General features: G+C 44.9%; 1 protein-coding gene across 1 annotated transcript in view; it reads left to right on the top strand.

The window, feature by feature from the left end:
• Positions 1-260: 260 nt before the first annotated feature.
• Positions 261-18,250, top strand: part of LOC103173524 (NACHT, LRR and PYD domains-containing protein 3-like) — an 81,326-nt gene continuing 63,336 nt past the window's right edge. Inside the window, 7 exon segments of the mRNA XM_042345868.1 lie at positions 261-435; positions 7,578-7,659; positions 8,708-8,937; positions 9,041-9,117; positions 13,449-13,529; positions 16,193-16,293; positions 16,756-16,922. Coding sequence (XP_042201802.1) covers positions 16,230-16,293; positions 16,756-16,922 — 231 coding nt within the window. The 5' untranslated portion in view covers positions 261-435; positions 7,578-7,659; positions 8,708-8,937; ... (1 more) ...; positions 13,449-13,529; positions 16,193-16,229.

The raw sequence follows: 18,250 nt of genomic DNA on the forward strand, positions 1-18,250 counted from the left end.
GGCAATATATTTGGGTGAGGCCCCAATGTCTGGGCTCTCTGTGGATCAAGTGCGTGGATGACTGTAGTGACGGGATCCGCCTTTGTCATTTGGGAAAACATTCCAGAATTGTTTGTGTGGGTTATTCATTGGCGTCGGGAGGCCTCAGTGTGAGGTTTAAACGGTCGATGGGTTCAGTCGCCTCTGTCGGTCGGTTGTCTCTCTCTCTCTCTCTCTGTGTGTCTCTCGTCGCCTGACTTTGGCGCCTCTTTTTCCCTCTGACTCGGCGCCTGCGCAGTGGTGTCCCTGAGCGCGAGGCCGACGGTTTTTTTTTGAACTCGGCGCCTGCGCAGTGCCGTCTCCGGGCGCGGGGCTGACGGTGTTTCGGGGCGCGGCGCCTGTCTGTCTGAGCGCGAGGCGGGACCGCGGGAGGTGGTGATGGCGGCGGAGACGACGGTCAGTGTCGGGGACAGAGAGAGAGAGAGTGTGAGAGAGAGTGAGAATGTGAGAGAGTATGAGAATGTGTGAGAGAGTGACAGTGTGTGAGAGAGTGAGAGAGAGACTGTAAGAATGTGTGAGAGAGTGAGAGTGTGTGCGAGTGTGTGAGAGAGTGACTGTGAGAGAGTGAGAGAGAGACTGTGTGAGAGTGAGAGAGTGAGAGAGTGTGAGTGTGAGAGAGAAAATGTGTGAGAGAGTGTGAGAGTGTGAGAGAGACAGAGTGTGTTAGAGAGAGAGAATGTGTGAGAGTGTGAGAGAGAGACTGTGTGAGAGAGAGTGTGTGAGAGAGTGAGAGTGTGAGAGAGAGACTGAGAAAGAGAGAGAGAGTGTGTGAGAGACAGAGAGATTGTGAGACACTGCGTGAGAGAGTGAGAGTGAGTGAGACTGTGAGAGAGTGTGTGAGAGAGAGTGTTTGTGAAAGAGAGTGAGAGAGAGTGGGAGTGTGTGAGAGATTGAGAGTGTGAGAGAGAGGAGAGTGAGAGAGAGAGAATGTGAGAGAGTGTGTGAGAGATAGAGAGAGTGAGAGAGAGAGAGTGGGAGTGTGTGTTTCTGTGTATAATATTATTAAGTTTTATGGTCCGAACTGATGTGACTTCTGTGATGATGTATTGAGGAACATTGAGCGGTTTCGGGGCGGATGATATTCCCGTCTCATTTGCCTGTTGTACACTGTGGGATCAGACGGGACCTTCATTCCAGGCCGAGGGGAGAGAGGGACTGAAGCTCCAACAACATTCTTCCACATTTATTCATTCATTTCTAATTCGGGGTATTATTTTTCTCGCGGTTTGCGGGGATGTGATCTGTGCGGAGCGGTTTAATCTGTGGAGTCCTGTGGTGTCGAAGTGAGTGCAGTCACTCGTCATTTGATTGATAGCAGTAACAATCCTTGTGTTTGGTACCAAGTACACAAACACAGACACACAGAGAGACAGACACACACGCACTGACATACACAGACACACACACACACAAACACTGACATACACACACACAGACACCGAGCTATCACACAAATACATACAGACACACACATACACACAGTCAAGAAAAACCGTCGGCCTCGCGCTCAGGGACACCACTGCGCAGGCGCCGAGTCAGAGAAAAAAAAAGAGGCGCCAAAGTCAGGCGCTGCTGTTCATCAGTCGACGAGAGACACACAGAGAGAGAGAGAGAGAGACAACACTGCGGCCATGTCACCCCCACCCGCCCGAGTCACCTCCACCCCCCAGTCACCCCCACCCCCCCAGTCACCCCCAACCCCCAGTCTCACCCCAGTCTCCCCACAGTCACCCCACACCTCCAGTCACACACACAGACAGTGAGGAGCCAATGTCAACACCTGGTCACCAGACACACACACACAGTCACAGAGACAGACAGACAGGGACACAGAATGAGAGAGAAAGACAGACAGACATTGGCCAATTTAAACCGTTTACACCTCACACTGAGGCCTCCCGTCGCCGAGGAGTAAACTCCACAAACAAATCAGGAATGTTTTACCCCAAAAAGATAAAGTTTCATTCCCTAATTAATTCTGAACAGAAGGAAAGACGAGACAGGAAGAGGTTCGTGTGTGTGAGTGTCGCCGCGGCTTCTCTGTCAGGACGTCGGTGAAGTGAAGCCTCCGGACAGAGACTCGAAGTTTTTCTGACCCGATGACCGGACGCGGTGAAGACCTTCGTGTTGGACAGTGACCTGCGGTCACCTCCCCCTCGGCTCGGCCTCGAGCTCCGCCACTGTCCAGCGCTCTGGGACCATCCCCTTCACCAGCGGCGCCATATAAAGGCAAGTTGTTGTTGTTGTTGTTACAGACACAATATTAATACAGAATGGTTTAGTTTGACACAGTAACCGTTGTCCCCACCGCAGGGCGAGGAGACGGGCAAACTGTACAGTGTAATGTTTTATCCGAGGCTCCAGGAAAACAGTACATTGACGCTGTACGAAAGGCTGATCCCGTCACTACAGTCATCCAAACAGGTCATTGGGGCCACAAACAGCCCAGACATTTGGGCGTCACCCAAATATATTGCCCACAAAACATACAGTCAGTTCACTACACAATATATCCTGTGAAGCGCTTTCAGGCGTCTCGGGTACGCGATGAGACGGCGTATCAAATGCGCAGCTTATTATTGAATTTATTATTAAATGACGAGTTATTAACTGATATGCTACAGGACTCCACCTATTAAATCACTCCACAAAAAAATAACGCAAACCATTAGGAAACTTATATTCAAAATTGTAAATAAATGAATAGAAGAGTTTTGTTGGAATCTTTAGTCACTCTACACCTTTGGCCAAGTAAAAGATTCAGCCCTTTCCAGGTATCAAACAGACAAATGAATATTAGCAATCCCGAAACCTCTAAATGTACCACAATAAATCATCAGAGAAGCATATCCGTCTGGACCCAAACATTGAATATGACTTGCGTGAATATAATAATAATAATTCTTGTATTAATGGAGTTCAGGTCCTCCAGCATGTGAGGCGAGAGCTTTCACCGCTGAGCTGCAGGATTCCGCGTGAAGTCCGAATTGTAGGCAAACTGTACAAATTGTGGAAAATTAGATTTGATAAACATGTGCAATTTAGTACAGCCAGAAAATGTCAGGAATGGGTTAAGACTACAGTTTCCCCGATTCAATGTGTCTTGATCCATCACCACATGCGCACAGAGAGCCAAGCGCTGGAGTGACATTGAATCGCGGGTTTATTGTGGCTTCTGGATTTCACATCACTCTCAATGTGAAGGACAAATATGTTGTGGAAACTGTTCATGACAATCCCGTTGGTTTGACAGCTTTTGAGGAAGAAAGAAACCAGCGACAACCTGAACATCTCAAGGTTAGCCTTTACAACAACAACAATAACAAAACTACACGTGTAGTTTTGGAGTCTTGTAGCTCAGTGATTAGAGCACTCGCTTTGCAAGCGAGAGACCTGAGTTCAATTCCAGGCAGAGGGCGAAACCTTGGGCAAGTTTCCTTACACCACACACCTAATAATAATTCCTCCAAAGCCAAAAACAATAATAAGTTGGTCATTTTCAAACTCCGACTGTTTGTGGGACTTTACTGTGCGCAATTGGCTGCCGCGTTCGCCCACAAATATACAGTCAATTCACTTTACAGTGTGTTCTGTGAAGCGCTTTGGGACGTCCTCCCGACGTGGAAAGTGCTGTATCAAATACAAAGATTATTATTATTATTAGTGCCTTTCACTTCGGGAAGGGACTGGATGGTTAGTGTTTCTGAACCGAGCGCGGGGTCGGGATTGGGGCGGGAGGAAGGCATGGGGCGGGGTAGTGGAAGGAGGGTGATCGAAACTACTGTTGAAGCGGAGGGTCCTGAGTTGCGTGTTGAAGAAGCCAATGGAGGGAGCGAATCAGTGGGACTACGGAATGGATTTCGAAATGATGGGGACAGAGTGGCTGAAGGACCTCCCACCAGTTACATCAGGAAACTTTGCGGTTTCGCTCGTACCTTTTTATTCTCTGTTGTACATATTCATTATGATGCAGATAACATGCAGATTATTAAAAAAAACATACCTTGTCCTTGATATAGCACTTTGATTTTATCAACCCCCTCCTCAAACTACCCCCCAACCCCTCAATCTCTCTAACCCCTAAAAACTATCCCATTTGCATCCCAGTATTTCCAATCTGCCCCTCCTTGTCAAACACATTGTTGCAGGTCAACTTTGTTCTCATCTCTCCCTCCACTTCCTCCTCGAGCCCCTGCAGTCTGATTTTCGTCCTGACTGCCCACAGCATAGAGACACCGCTTGTCAAAGTCATAAACAATGTTCTCTGTATCTGTAATAAGGACTCTCTCTTCCTCCTCGTCCTCCTGGATCTCTATACAGTTTTCGAAAAGGATGACCACGTAATCTTCCTCCACCACCTCCTCCATCATCTACCTCAGTGGGACAGCATTCGCATGGTTTGAACTCTACTTAACAAAGAGCCCCGACTTCATCTCGGCAAACATGTTCTCCTCCTGTCCCAGGTCTCCATTTGGGGCCCTCTTCTTTTCCTCATCTATATGCTCCCTCTGGGCTATATCATCCGCAGATATGGAGTAAACGTCCACATATATGCTGATGGTACACAAATCTACTTTGTCTTATCCAGTATCGACTCCAGGTCCACGAATGTTGCATCATCTTGACTGCAAACATCGGGGCCTGGATGAGAGCAAACTTCCTGCCGCTGAATATGGACAAAATGGAAGCCATACTCTTTGGCTGCCGTCAAAGTATTCACTCCTGCGGAACTGAGCTCCTCAACCTCCATGGGCTCAGACTCACTGAACCTGTGCACAATCTTGGCGTCTGGTTTGACCCCCAGCTCTGTAAGATTATATTTATGATGTTTATATCAATGCAAATTGCTGTCGTTATTCGAACAGATCACCTTAGTATGGTTTAATGTATAAATGGTCTCCAAAATTCATAAGGGGACAACTTGATTTATCTGAACTACTGATGACATACAGATGTGGAGTATAACCAACAGCCTGTTAGTTGGGCCGAATGGCCAGTATTTTCTATGCATCTATGAATCTAAGAGCCACAGCTTGTCTCATCCTTGTTCATATTTATTTCCTCTAACACTGGTGATCATCCTGGTGGCTCTCCTCTACACTGCGTTAAGGATCTGTGCTGACTCTTTAGTCATTCTTTGCCTCAATCCTTCCATCTTGTGGTTTTGGCTGGTTAGACTCCAGCAGTTACCCCAACACACACTCACGGTGTTTGTTGACCTGTTTTCATTCGCGACAGACACTCGGCTGACAAAAAATTTCAGCTAAGAAACCACACCGCTCCTTAAGTGCTCCGAGATGTTTCCCACGTGAGGAGCACTGTATTGTTGCTATTGATTTTATTGTCTCCTCTGAGACATCTCTTTTCCTGGGTGATTCTCCCTCGATTATCTAACGATAGTTTTCAACTTATCCCTTCAACTCGAGAGATCGGTCTGCTCCGAATATGGTGACACTATAGAGAAGATGGCATATTTCTGAATGGTTTTCACTTTCCTTTACGCTGTAGGAAATAAGACTAAATTATGTTGCAGTCTACAATATAACGGACTGAATGCCGCCATTTTCTTTCTCTTTCCCGACAAGTGGAAATGATTGTTGATAACTTGGTGCTCATGTTGTTGACGATCTTCCTGGTCCCAAGTCCGAAGCCCAATCCACAGTTACATTAACTGAAATTATCCATAAAAGGCAACATTGCATATTGTTGTAACGTTTCGCTGACTGTTACACAAATGAGGTTCAAAGATCAGGATTAGGAGATTAGATAGAGAACGCAGTGGATGCTCTAAATTGGGCGGGTTGTTAAAATGAATCAAAGGTGAATTTGAAGTGGGAGGTGGCAAAGTCACACTCGTGTTGGTCTGATGATGGATGGGAAAACAGATTCCCACCTACTCTTGCTCTGCAGCAGATTGTCCAGTTTCTGGAGATGAGCTTTATTGATGACACTCTATGAAATGGATAATGAGCAGAACTCGTCACTCATCTTCATGTTGTATTAACATAGACAACAACAAACGCTTTATATCGTGCAACGCATGCAGCATATAATCACAGAAACCTTGACAGAATGTGTAACAGAAGTGAAACATGATGAATTGAAAACGAATCAGAGGATAAAGGAGAGAGCCAGAGTGCGCCTGAGAAATGAGAGTCAGTCCGATTTACAGAAATGAGGGAGAGTGTTAGAGATAGGATGGGCATGGGAGAAAGAAACAGATTCAGCGAGCGAGAGATGGAGAAAGCAGTGAATGACTGAGTGAGTGAGATTGTGAGATGGATTTTGTGTGAGAGGGGTGGTGAGGGGCAGTGAGGGAGAAGGTTTGTGAGAGAATGAGAGAAGAGAGTGTGTGTGGGTAAGAGTGTGAGTAAGAAATGAGAGAGACAGTGGAGGGAGAGGGGTGGATGGATAGGGAATAAAGAGAGAGATAGAGTGAGTGTGGGTGAGAGAATGAAGCAGAAGTTTAGGGAGTGGGAGAAATCAAAGAGGTGAGAGAGAAGCAACGAGTGAGTGTTTGACAGAGGGGGAGACAGATTGATTGTTACAGAGCCTGATAGAAGCGAAACAGAGTGTGAGAGTGTGAGTGAGAAAAGAGGGCGAGAGTGATTGACAGAAATGGGGGATGGAGTGAAAGAGAAAGACGGGATGTGGCGAGAGTAAGAAACAGAGACAGAGAGAGAAAGCAGAGACAGAGAGTGAAAGGAATGATTGAGCGTGTGGGTGGAGAAAGTGTTTGCGAAAGAGGAGAGTGAAGAGGGGGAGTGAGTGACAGAGAAAGGGGAGATAGAGAGAGTGTGAGAGGGGAAAGAGAGTGTGAGAGCGGTGATGTTGTTTGTGAGAAAGGGTGTGTGAGAGGGTAACAGAGAGGGAGGGAATGTGTGAGAGAAACAAAGGGAGAGAGGGCAAAGACTGATTGAGAGAGTGATACAGACAGAGTGTGAGATGAAAGAGTGAAAATGAGCGAGAAAATCCACAACATTTAACACAATATTAAAAACATTGGCATTTCCAATAAGGTTATTTCTTCCTTTCCCATTTAGTTTTTCGAGAAATCCCTGAAGCCAAACTTTTGTACCACACCCACAAACAAAGAACCATAGAGATGTACAGCACAGATGAAGATTATTCAGCTTATGATGGATGTGGTGGCACTTTTTGATATCAAATCTTTCAGTCCCGTATCCCTGCTCTGTTCCCAAATCCATTTTTAGATAGTTCACTCCATTCATATCGATATGTAGACATGTTTTGAAAACCAATATGGATTCTGCATCAACACCAATCCCGCTCGGGCTTTCCATAACACAACAACCAAATGTGTAGGACAACATATTCTCCAAACCTGCTCATTTACTAGTTTGCTATCTCTCTATCTTAAATTGATGCTTTAAGAACTGAACCTCGACCAGTGGAACTTTTATAGCAGGTAAAGATTGAGTTTCTGTGGAAATCTCCTAGGGAACAGGGCGAGGCTATGATTTACTGCCAGACATTAGCTGCTGGACTCTGACCAGGGTGTGTTATTACCTGTACAGCTCAGAACACTGAAGCCACATCACGAAGAGGCTCGGAAACCAGAGGCAGGAACCGCAGCTCAGTCAGTGGGGAGACAAGACGGTGAGTCTCTCATTAGCTCTGATTGTGGCTGAAACAAAACAGTAAAGTTACACCAGGTTTTAAGCACTTGGAATGAGAGGATAGAAGAAATAGAGTGCACATGAGAATTGAGAGGGAGAGGTTGGAGGGAAGAATGGTTGACAGGAATAGGGAGTGAATGATAGAGAGAGAGAGAGAGAGAAAGAGAGAGAGAGTGTAGATGAGCGAAAGAAACAGAAACAGGAAGAGAAGGAAGGGGGGAGAAAAATCAGAGTGTGAGTGAGTGATCGATAGTGTGAGAAGGAGTGTGTGTGTGTTAGAGGGGGAGGCAGAGTGCGGTAGAGAGACGATGGGGTGAGAGAAAGAAACAGACCGGGAGGGAAAGAGGGAATAAGCAAAGCGGTGAGAGATTGGCAGTGAGTGACTGCACGACAGAGGCGAAGGGATAGCTATTGAGTGAGAGAGTGTGTGTGAGAATGTGAGTGAAATGTGAGGGGCAAAGCGATTGACAGAAAGGAGGTGAGGGGGAGAGAGGTGGTGAGAAAGAAACAGAGATATGGAGACAGAGAGTGAAAGAAAGTGAATAAGATTGTGGGAGGAGAGTGTGATTGTGAAAGAGAGGAGGGAGAAAAGGAGGAGTGAGTTATCGAGAGAGCGTAGACGGAGAGACCTTGAGAGGGGAAAGGAAGTGTGAGTGGAGGGAGGGCTGGTGTGGGAGAAGAGTGGGATAGAGAGAGAGGAATTGAGAGAACGAAAGAGTGTCTGTGAGACAGAGCGCGAGAAGGGGAGCCAATGACTGAGAGAGGACAGAGAGAGAGTGTGTGAGAACAAAAAGAGAAAATGAGAGAAAAATTTCACAACATTGAACAAAATATAAAACCGGGCATCTCCAATATGCTTTTTCCTTCCTTTACTGATCAATTTTTTCTAAAAAAATCCCTGAATCCAATCTTTTGTGCCACACCCACGAACAAAGAAACATCGAGATGTACAGCACGGAAGAAGGATGGCTGTGGTGACTATTTTAATACCAATCCTTTCAGTCCCATTTACATTGCTCTTTTCCCAGTCAACTATCCCTTTTTAGATAGTTGACTCCATTTAGATCGGTTTCAAGTGATGATCTGAAAACCAATCTGGAATCTGCCTCAAACATCATTCCCGCCAGTGCTTTCCATAACCCAACAACCAACTGTGCAGGAAAACAAATTCTCCAAACGTCCCAATTTGCCAGTTTGCTAACTCTCTGAAATTGATGCTTCAGGGATTGAACTCTGACCAGAAGGACTTTTATATCAGGTAAACATGAGTTTCTGTAGAAATCTCCAAGGGAACAGGGCTTGGCTATGATTTACTGCCAGACATTAGCTGTTGGACTCTGATCAGGGTTTGTTGTTACCAGAACACTGAATCCACTTCACTGAGAGGTTCGGGAACCAAAGGCAGGAACCGCAGCTCAGTCAGCGGGGAGACAAGACGGTGAGTCTCTTATTAGATCTGATTGTGGCTGAAATAATGTCATACTATTATCCCAGGTTGTAAGCGCACAGAGAGAAAAACCCATATAAATGCAAGTTGTTGTTGCTCGTGCAACATTTATTGTAAGTAAGGAAACCAGGAGAAACTGATTTAAAATATATAGCAAGATTTAAAATATCATTTGTTTCATAAACGGAAGATCTCGCTTTACGACTGTGCTTACGGTCACGCTCCCTCACACATAGTGTCCTCCACCACTCCAACATTCTCCAACACACTGTCCGGCGTGTAGGCCGCTGTATCAATGCAAGTTGTTGCTGTTATTTGAATTAATCATCGTGGAATGGTTTCAGAAATAAATGGTCTCCGAAATTCATTGGGGAACTTGATTGATCGGAAACATTATTAACATACCAATGTGGAATTTAAGCAACAGCCAGGCGGTCGGGCCGAATCTGAGCTGTAATTTCTATGCATCTATGAATGCAAGAGCCTCAGCTTGTCTCAACCTTGCTCATAGTTCATTCCTCTAACACTGGTGATCATCCTGGTTGCTCTCCTCTGCACTACATTAAGTATCTGTGCTGACGCTTTTGTCAGTCATTGCCTCAATCCTTCCATCTTTCGGTTTTGGTTGGTTGGACTCCAGCAGTTACTCAGCTTTGTTTTGAATCATGTTCGGTTTGTTGATCGGTTTTCGGTGGGACAGACACTCGGCTGACAAAAAAAATTCAGCTCAGATACCTCACTGCTGCTTATGTGCTCCGAGCTGCAACCCACGAGAAGGGCACTATATAGCTGTTGTTGCTATTGTTTTTATTGCCTCCTCTGAGACGTCTCTTTTGTTGGGCACAGTTTGTCCAACGATAGTTTAAGACACATTCCTCCAATTCGAGAGATCAATCTGCTCCGAATATGGAGACGCTATACAGGAGCTGGGGTATTGCTGAACGGTTCTCAGTTTATTTTACCCTGTCGGAAATAAGACTAAATTATGTTTCAGTCTACAATCAAACGGACTGAATGCCGCCATTTCCTTTCTGTTTCTCCGCAAGTGGAAACGATTTTTGACAAAATGTTGCTCAAGTTGTTGACTCCAGCTTCTTGGTAACAAGTCCGGAGCCCAAACCACAGTTACATTAACTGAAAATATCCATAAAAGGCAACGTTGCACATCAGCAATGATAACGTTTCACTGACTGTTACACAAATGAGGTTCAAAGATCAGGATCAGGAGATTAGATAGAGAGCACAGTGGATGCTCTGAATATGGAGGGCTGTTAAAATGAATCAAAGTGAATTTGAAGTGGGAGGTGGCAAATGCACGCTGGTGTTGGTCTGATGATGGATAGAAAAACGGATTCCCAACTTCTCTTGCTCTTTAGCAGATTGTACAGTTTCTGCAGACGGAATTTATTGGTGACACTATATAAAATGGATAATGACCAGAACTCGTCACTCACCTTCTTGTTGTATTAACATAGACCACAACAAATGCTTTATATACTGCAACTCATGCAGTCGTTTAATCACAGTGCACTTGACAGACTGCGTAACAGAAGTGAAACATGATGAATTGAGAAAGAATGAGAGGATAAAGGAGAGAATGAGAGTGCGCCTGAAAAATGTGAGACAGTACGATTTACAGAAATAGGGGAGAGGGTGTAAGAGAGAGGATGGGCATGAGAGAAAGAAACAGGTTCAGGGAGAGAGAGATGGTGAAAGCAGTGAGTGCCTGAGTGAGTGAGATTGTGAGACGGAGTGTGTGTGAGAGGGGTGGAGAGGGGCAGTGAGTGAGAATGATTGTGAGAGAATAGGAGAAGAGAATGTGAGTGGGTAAGAGTGTGAGTAAGAAATGAGAGAGACAGTGTGGAGGGGAGAGGGGTGGATGAACATTGAGTAAAGAGAGAGATAGAGTGAGTGTGGGGTGAGAGAATGAAACAGCGAAATTTATGGAATGGAAGAAATAAAGAAGTGATAGAGAGAAGCAATGAATGAGTGTTTGACAGAGAGGGAGACAGATGGATTGTTACAGTGACTGATAGAAGCGAAACAGAGTGTGAGTGAGAAAAGAGGGCGAGAGTGATTGACAGAAATGGTGGATGGAGTGAAAGAGAAAGGTGGCGCGTGGGAGGGGGTGTGTGCGGGTTGTGGCGAGAGTAAGAAACAGAGACAGAGAGGGAGAAAGCAGAGACAGAGAGTGAAAGGGAATAATTGAGCGTGTGGGAGGAGAAAGTGTTTGCAAAAGAGGAGAGTGAAGAGGGGGAGTGAGTGACAGAGAGAGGGGAGATAGAGAGAGTGTGAGAGGGGAAAGAGAGTGTGAGAGCGGTGATGTTGTTTGTGAAAAAGGGTGAGTGAGAGAGTAACTGAGAGGGGGGGGGTGGAATGTGTGAGAGAAACAAAGAGAGAGAGGGCAGAAACTGATTGAGAGAGTGATACAGACAGAGTGTAAGTTGAAAGAGTGAAAATGAGCGAGAAAATCCACAACATTTAACACAATATTAAAAAAATTGGCATCTCCAATAAGTTTATTTCTTCCGTTCCCATTTAGTTTTTCGAAATATCCCTGAAGCCAAACTTTTGTACCACACCTACAAACAAAGGAACATAGAGATGTACAGCACAGACGAAGATTACTCAGCTTATGGTGGATGTGGTGGCACTTTTTATAACTATTCTTTTAGCCCCATTTCGCTGCTCTGTTCCCAAATCCATTTATAGATTGTTCACTCCTTTTAGATCGATATGTAGACATGTATTGGAAACCAATATAGATTCTGCCTCAAAGATCATTCCCGCCAGGGCTTTCCATAACGCATTAACCAAATGTGCAGGACAACATATTCCCCAAACCTCCTCATTTGCTAATTTGCTATCTGTCTATCTTAAATTGATGCTTTGGGAACTGAGCCCCGAGCAGTGTAACTTTTATATCAGGTAAACATTCAGTTTCTGTGGAAATCTCCAAGGAACAGGGCGAGGCTATGATTTACTGCCAGATATTAGCTGCTGGACTCTGATCAGGGTGTGTTATTACCTGTACAGCCCAGAACACTGAAGCACATCACTGAGAGGCTCGGGAACCAGAGACAGGAACCGGAGCTCAGTCAACGGGGAGACAAGAAGCTGAGTCTCCCATTTGCTATGATTGTGACTGAAATGAGGCAGTAAAGTTACTTCAGGTTTTTAGACTTGGAATGAGAGGAGAGGGAGAGATAAAGTGCGCGAGAAATGAATGGGAGACAGGGGGTTTGAGGGTAGAGTGGTTGACAGACATGGCAGAGTGATAGAAAGGGCGTGGGTGAGTGAATGAAACAGAGACCGGGAGAGAGCGAGCGAGAGAGAGAGAGACAGAAGACTGTGAGTGAATGATTGAGAGTGTGGGAAAGTGTGTGTGTTTTAGGAGAGGCGTAGAGAACGAATGGTGGAGAGAGGATGGGTTGAGAGAAAGAAGCAGAGACAGGGAGGGTGAGAGTGGGAGGAAGCAGAGCAGTGAGAGAATGGCAGTGAGTGACTTTGTGGCAAAGGGGGAGAGGAATTTGTTAAGAGTGAGAGTGTGGGTAAGAATATGAGTGGGAAAGTGATTGACGGAAAGGGGTGAGAGAATGAGAGAGAGTTGAAGTAGTGAGAGAAAGATAGAGAGACAGGGAGAAAGCTGAGACACAGAGTGAAAGAAAGTGACTGAGATTGTGGGAGGAGGGTGTGTTTGTGAAGGAAAGGAGGGAGAAGAGGGGTGTGAGTGATCGAGAGGGTGGAGATAGAGACTGTGAGAGGCGAAAGAGTGTGTGAGTGGAGGGACAGGCGTGTGACGGAGAAGGGGGATAGATATATAGTTATAGACGAATTGAGAGAGCGAAAGAGAGTCCGTGTGACAGAACGAGAGTGCGGAGCCAGTGATTTAGATAGGACAGAGAGCGTGTGAGAGGAAAAAGAGAAGATGAGAGAGAAAAATCCACAACATTTAGAACAACATAAAAAACGAATGTCCCCAATATGTTTTCTTTGGACCTTTCCCGATTAGTTTTTCGAAAAGTCGATATCTGGACATGTTTTGAAAGCCAATATGGATTCTTCCTCAAACATCTCTCCCGCCAGGGCTTTCCATAACCAAATAACCAGCTGTGCAGGAAAAAAAATCACCAAACCTCCCTAGTTTGTTAACGATCTTAAATTGGTGCTTTGCTTTCGGCACTTAATCCCGAACAGGGGAACTATTATAGCTGATAAGCATTTATTTTCTGTGGAAATCTCCACGGAAGCAGGGCGAGGCTTTGATTATTCTGCCAGACATTAGTTGCTGGACTCTGACCAGTTGTGTATTACCTGTACAGCCCAGAACACTGAAGCTCCTCATTGAGAGGCTCGCGAACCAAAGGCAGGAACCGGAGCTCAGTCAGTGGGGAGACAAGACGGTGAGTCTCTCATAAGCTCTGATTGTTGCTGAAATAAAGCAGGAAAGTTACTGCAGGTTTTAAACGCTGGGGGATGCCACTCCATGCGAACAGGGCAAGATAAATGCAAGTTGTTGTTTTGTAGTTAGTGAAAGTTTGATGATATGTAAGAAACCCGGAGCCAATGATCATGGAATAATTTCAATGTAATTTGTTTAATTAATTTAACTAACCATCGTGACATTGTTTAAGGGGGGAATGTTCTCCAACATCTACTCATGAACTTGATTGATCCGAAATATTGTTGATGAACGATGGGTCCTCTTCTAGAATATTAGTACCAGCCAGACTGCATGGGCTGAATGGCTCTATCCTGAGCTTTAATACTTGCTCGTCGCTGCTTCCCCCATAGCTAGCCATGACCCTGCTTGCTCTCCTCTACACTAGGAGTCATGTAGCTCAGTGGTTAGAGCACTCGCATTGCAAGCGAGAGACCTGAGTTCAATTCCAGGCAGAGGGCGAATCCTTGGGCAAGATTCCTTACTCCACATAGAGCCTAATAATAATCCCTCCAAAACCAAAAACAATAATAAATTGATCATTTTCAATCCACGACTGTTTGTGGGACATTGTTGTGCGCAAATGGCTGCCGCGTTCGCCCACAAATATACAGTCAATTCACTTTACAGTGTGTTCTGTGAAGTGCTTTGGGATGTCCTCCCGACGTTAAAAGCGCTATACCAAATGCAAGGATTATTGTTATTATTCTGTGAAGCGCTTTGAGACGTCCTCCCGACGTGAAAAGCGTTATATCAAATACAAGGATTATTATTAATATTATTACACTACCTTAAGGAGCTGGGCAGACGCTTTTTCATCCATTGCCTCAATCCTTCCATCTTGCTTTTTGTGTAGTGAAACTCAAACTATTACCCAAAACACATGCTGGATTCCCACAAGCCTTCGCTCTTGCCCATCTGGTCTTAATTCTCTCCAGATTAGGCAAGGTGGATGCAATCCTCCAGAGCGAAAGTGTTTATTCCATTTCAACAATCTATCTCTGGTATTCTCATGTGTAGGTGGGAGGCATGGAAATGTCAGCTTTGTTTGGATACTGTTTAGTTTGGTGAAGGGATTTATCGCTTGTCAGAAACTCGGCTGACAAAAAAAATCAGCTCAGGAACCACAATAGAGTTTTAGTGCTCAGAGATACTGCCTACGTCAATAGCACTATATATTGTTGTTGCTATTGTTCTGGTGCATTCTCTGAGTCGCCTCTTTTTGTGGCCGTTGCTCCTCAGCTTATCGATAATTTATCGCTCTATCTCAGGCTTTCAGTACAATGTGAATCTCGAGAAGGTGTGGAGAGGCTGATCTATCTGAATGTTGCTCACCAGCTTTCACCATGTGGGAAAGAAGATTTAATGCTCAACCTTAATCTTCCTGACTGATTGCCACCATTCTCTTTCACTTTCCCCATAAGTGGAAATTAATTGTTAAGATGGCCCTCATCTTATTGAGTTTTAAGCAGCTGAACGCAACTCACCTGAACTTCCTCGTCGCAAGTCCAGAGCCCAACCCACAGTTACGTTACCTGGAAATACGCATAAAAGTCAACATTGCTTATTGGCGTTGATAACGTTTCAGTGACTATTACACACACGAGGTTCAAAGAGCAGGAGATCAGACACAGAGCACAGAGAATGTGCTGCATTGGGCAGGTGGCTAAAATGAAACAAAGGGAACGTTGAAGTGGGAGAAAGCAATGTCACACTGGTCTTCGTCTGATGATCGGTGGGAAGGCCCGAGATTGTGGAAGAGAAAATCACATTCACACTGTAACAGACTGAAGAGTTTCTGGGGGGGATGTTTGATATTGCCACTGCCGGAAATGGACAAGTTTAACATTGGACAATAATTTTTTTTGTTTGTATCAGGATTGACCCACAGCTGTCCATCCTATCCCACATATGGCCACTGACCAGGACCACCTACCTCCACATCCGTCACATTACCCGCCTCCGACCGAACATTATCCAAGATTAAACACTAGTCCATGCGTTCGAGACCTCCTTCCTCCAGTATTGAAATGGCCTATTCGTTGATCTCTCATTCTCCACTATTCCCAAGATGCAGCTCATCCCAAACTCTGTCGTCCGCATACTCACACACGCAAAACTGAGTAGCCCCATCACACCAGTTCTCGCCTAACTCCACTGTCACCTGTCACCGAATGGATTGATGTAAATTTGATGACACTAAGAAAATGATCTGAGATACCATCGCAGGAGTTATTTTGATTGGTCATTCATGCTCCCAGTTAGTTGTGGATGTTGTAGTGTGTAGAAACCCGGTTGTAAGTCTATTGGCGAATCACTATTCAAGAGATAATCATCCCTTAAACAAAAAATTGAACGCGCAATTCATGACTGTTTGAGGGACACTACTGTGCACAATCGGCAGCTACGTTTTGCCGACAGAATATATTTAATTCACTTCACAGCACATTCTGTAAAGCGCTTTGAAACCTCAACCACGTGATTGGCACTATAACAAATGTATGCATTATTATTATTATCATGCATTTGTCCACTGATAAATTGATCAGCAGTTACCTCTGATGCCACTGATGTTCAGAATGCTGTATCAGATTGAACCTCATAACTATCTGTTTCATTTTATAGGTGATCTGTGAAGAGCTTCTGATTACCTGGAATCACCATGGCCCAGGCTCCCAATCCTAACCCACCACTGACAGATCACAAAGAAAACGAAAGTGAGACAGGCAAGTTGAGAAAATCTGCTAACATTTGCAGTCAGTGAAGCTGTCAACCTTTTATAAACAAATTAATTTAGCATCTTATTACTTTCTCGAGACGTCTCTCGAGGCTTCATAGTAAAGAGGATACATTGTGAAGCGTATTTGCTTTCATATTTTGTGGGCGAAATGAGCAGCCAGCTTTCCCACAGCAGAGTCCTGAAAGACCACACGTCCAACAATGCACTCCCCACCCCAGAACACCGCCACCAAACACACGCACACCCCAGCAATGTGCAGGAGCGTTATCTTAGACTACATGATTCCGAAGCCTGATGTGGGATTTCAACGCACAACCTTGTGACTGAGATTCGCGTGCGCTGCCACTGAGCCACATTGACACATACTGATCAACCGTGAAATGTATTTAACATGCGAATGTACAATATGGTATGAAATTAGTTTTATTATCAGTCTTATGGACAACAGGTTCAAGGGTCACATTCTATGAGACTCTCGCCCTGTACGACGGATACGAGCTGTTCAGACTCACTAAGTTCTACCGGGACAGAATAGAACAGGCCATCGAGGAAGATGTGGAGACCGTCAGCTCAGTACTGACAAGAAAGAAATACTTCAGCCAGGAGGAATATCAAGTAGGTGGTCAGATGGGAAGAGTTTATCTGATTTCCATAAGCTAATCCTGTGTGAAATATGTCAGTATGTTTATTGTGCAAAGTGTATCCATTCAACATGTGGCAACACATTACAGTTTTCATTGCTATGGCATCTATCAACTGGGTAAACTTCTCAAGATGCTTTATAATGATGGCAGGGCAACCAAGCTGGGTTTGAATTGGAGCGGGTGGGGAGGAGGTAAAACTAAACGAGCGCATGGTTAAAGAGGCGTGCTTGAGCATGGGAAGTGAGGAGCGAATCATAGTGACACTGGGATGGAGGAAGTGGGCTCGGTGGCTGCGGATTGATGCAATAAATATTAACCATCTCCATGCATCACTGCTTCACATTTGTTGCTTTGGAAACTGACCCGATGGTGCTGTGGCTAAAGCTCCAGCTCACTTTTTGTGACAGGCGGGTGAGGAGAGGTCAGGATGGACTGTGATGCTCTCCTCATTAAACTCACTGCCAAGTCTCGCATGTGAACAATGACCATTTGACTGGGGTAAAGGAGGGCAACCTGTGCCTGTGGAACCTCAAACAACATGAACACACCACGATGGAACTGGCCATTTCCTGATCACAACCACAGCTCACGTTTCCACTGTTATTAATGCTCACTCTCTACAGAAACTGACTGAGGTCACACACAGTGGGCAGAGGAGACAAAGCTCCAAACTTCTTCTGAACACGGCGCTGGGGAAAGGTTCGAGAGCTCAAAGAGTGATGTGGGAAACCTTTGTTGAAATAAGGTACACTTTGCCCAAACTGAACAAAATAATGACTGAAATACAGGAGCAAGGTACAATATACATTTACAGTGAATCCATTCCCAAATCAATTACATATTTTACTGAAGCACCCTAGATAACTAATTCACTATAACTAATGGAATGTCCTCGATACCAACAGGTGCCAGTCTAGTAAACCAGGTGATTATTGACCAAAGTGTACCAGATGTACCCAGCTCACTTAAAGGTATGTGACCATTTCAAGGTGTAACCAATGGATTCATTTCTGAAATGCAGAGTTTGAATCTTCGACATTTTCTCTGCGATTTAAGGAAGCTACAAACAATCTGGCAGTTAAATGGGAGGAGCATCAAATTGATTATATTGATATAATGCTGGTTGCCTTCTCCAGATTTACCACCTATAAGTTTGCAACTCATCCAAACTCAGCTACTCCCAACCCTTCATGCACTAAGAGTCACATGTCCATTACCTCCATCCTCAACAAAATTTACATTCACCCTAACTACAGCGGATTGGCTTGAATGCTCAGTCTCCCTTTTATATCCTGATTC

The sequence above is a fragment of the Callorhinchus milii genome, unplaced genomic scaffold (genome assembly GCF_018977255.1).
Source record: "Callorhinchus milii isolate IMCB2004 unplaced genomic scaffold, IMCB_Cmil_1.0 Scaffold130, whole genome shotgun sequence".
Taxonomy (NCBI): Eukaryota; Metazoa; Chordata; class Chondrichthyes; order Chimaeriformes; family Callorhinchidae; genus Callorhinchus; species Callorhinchus milii.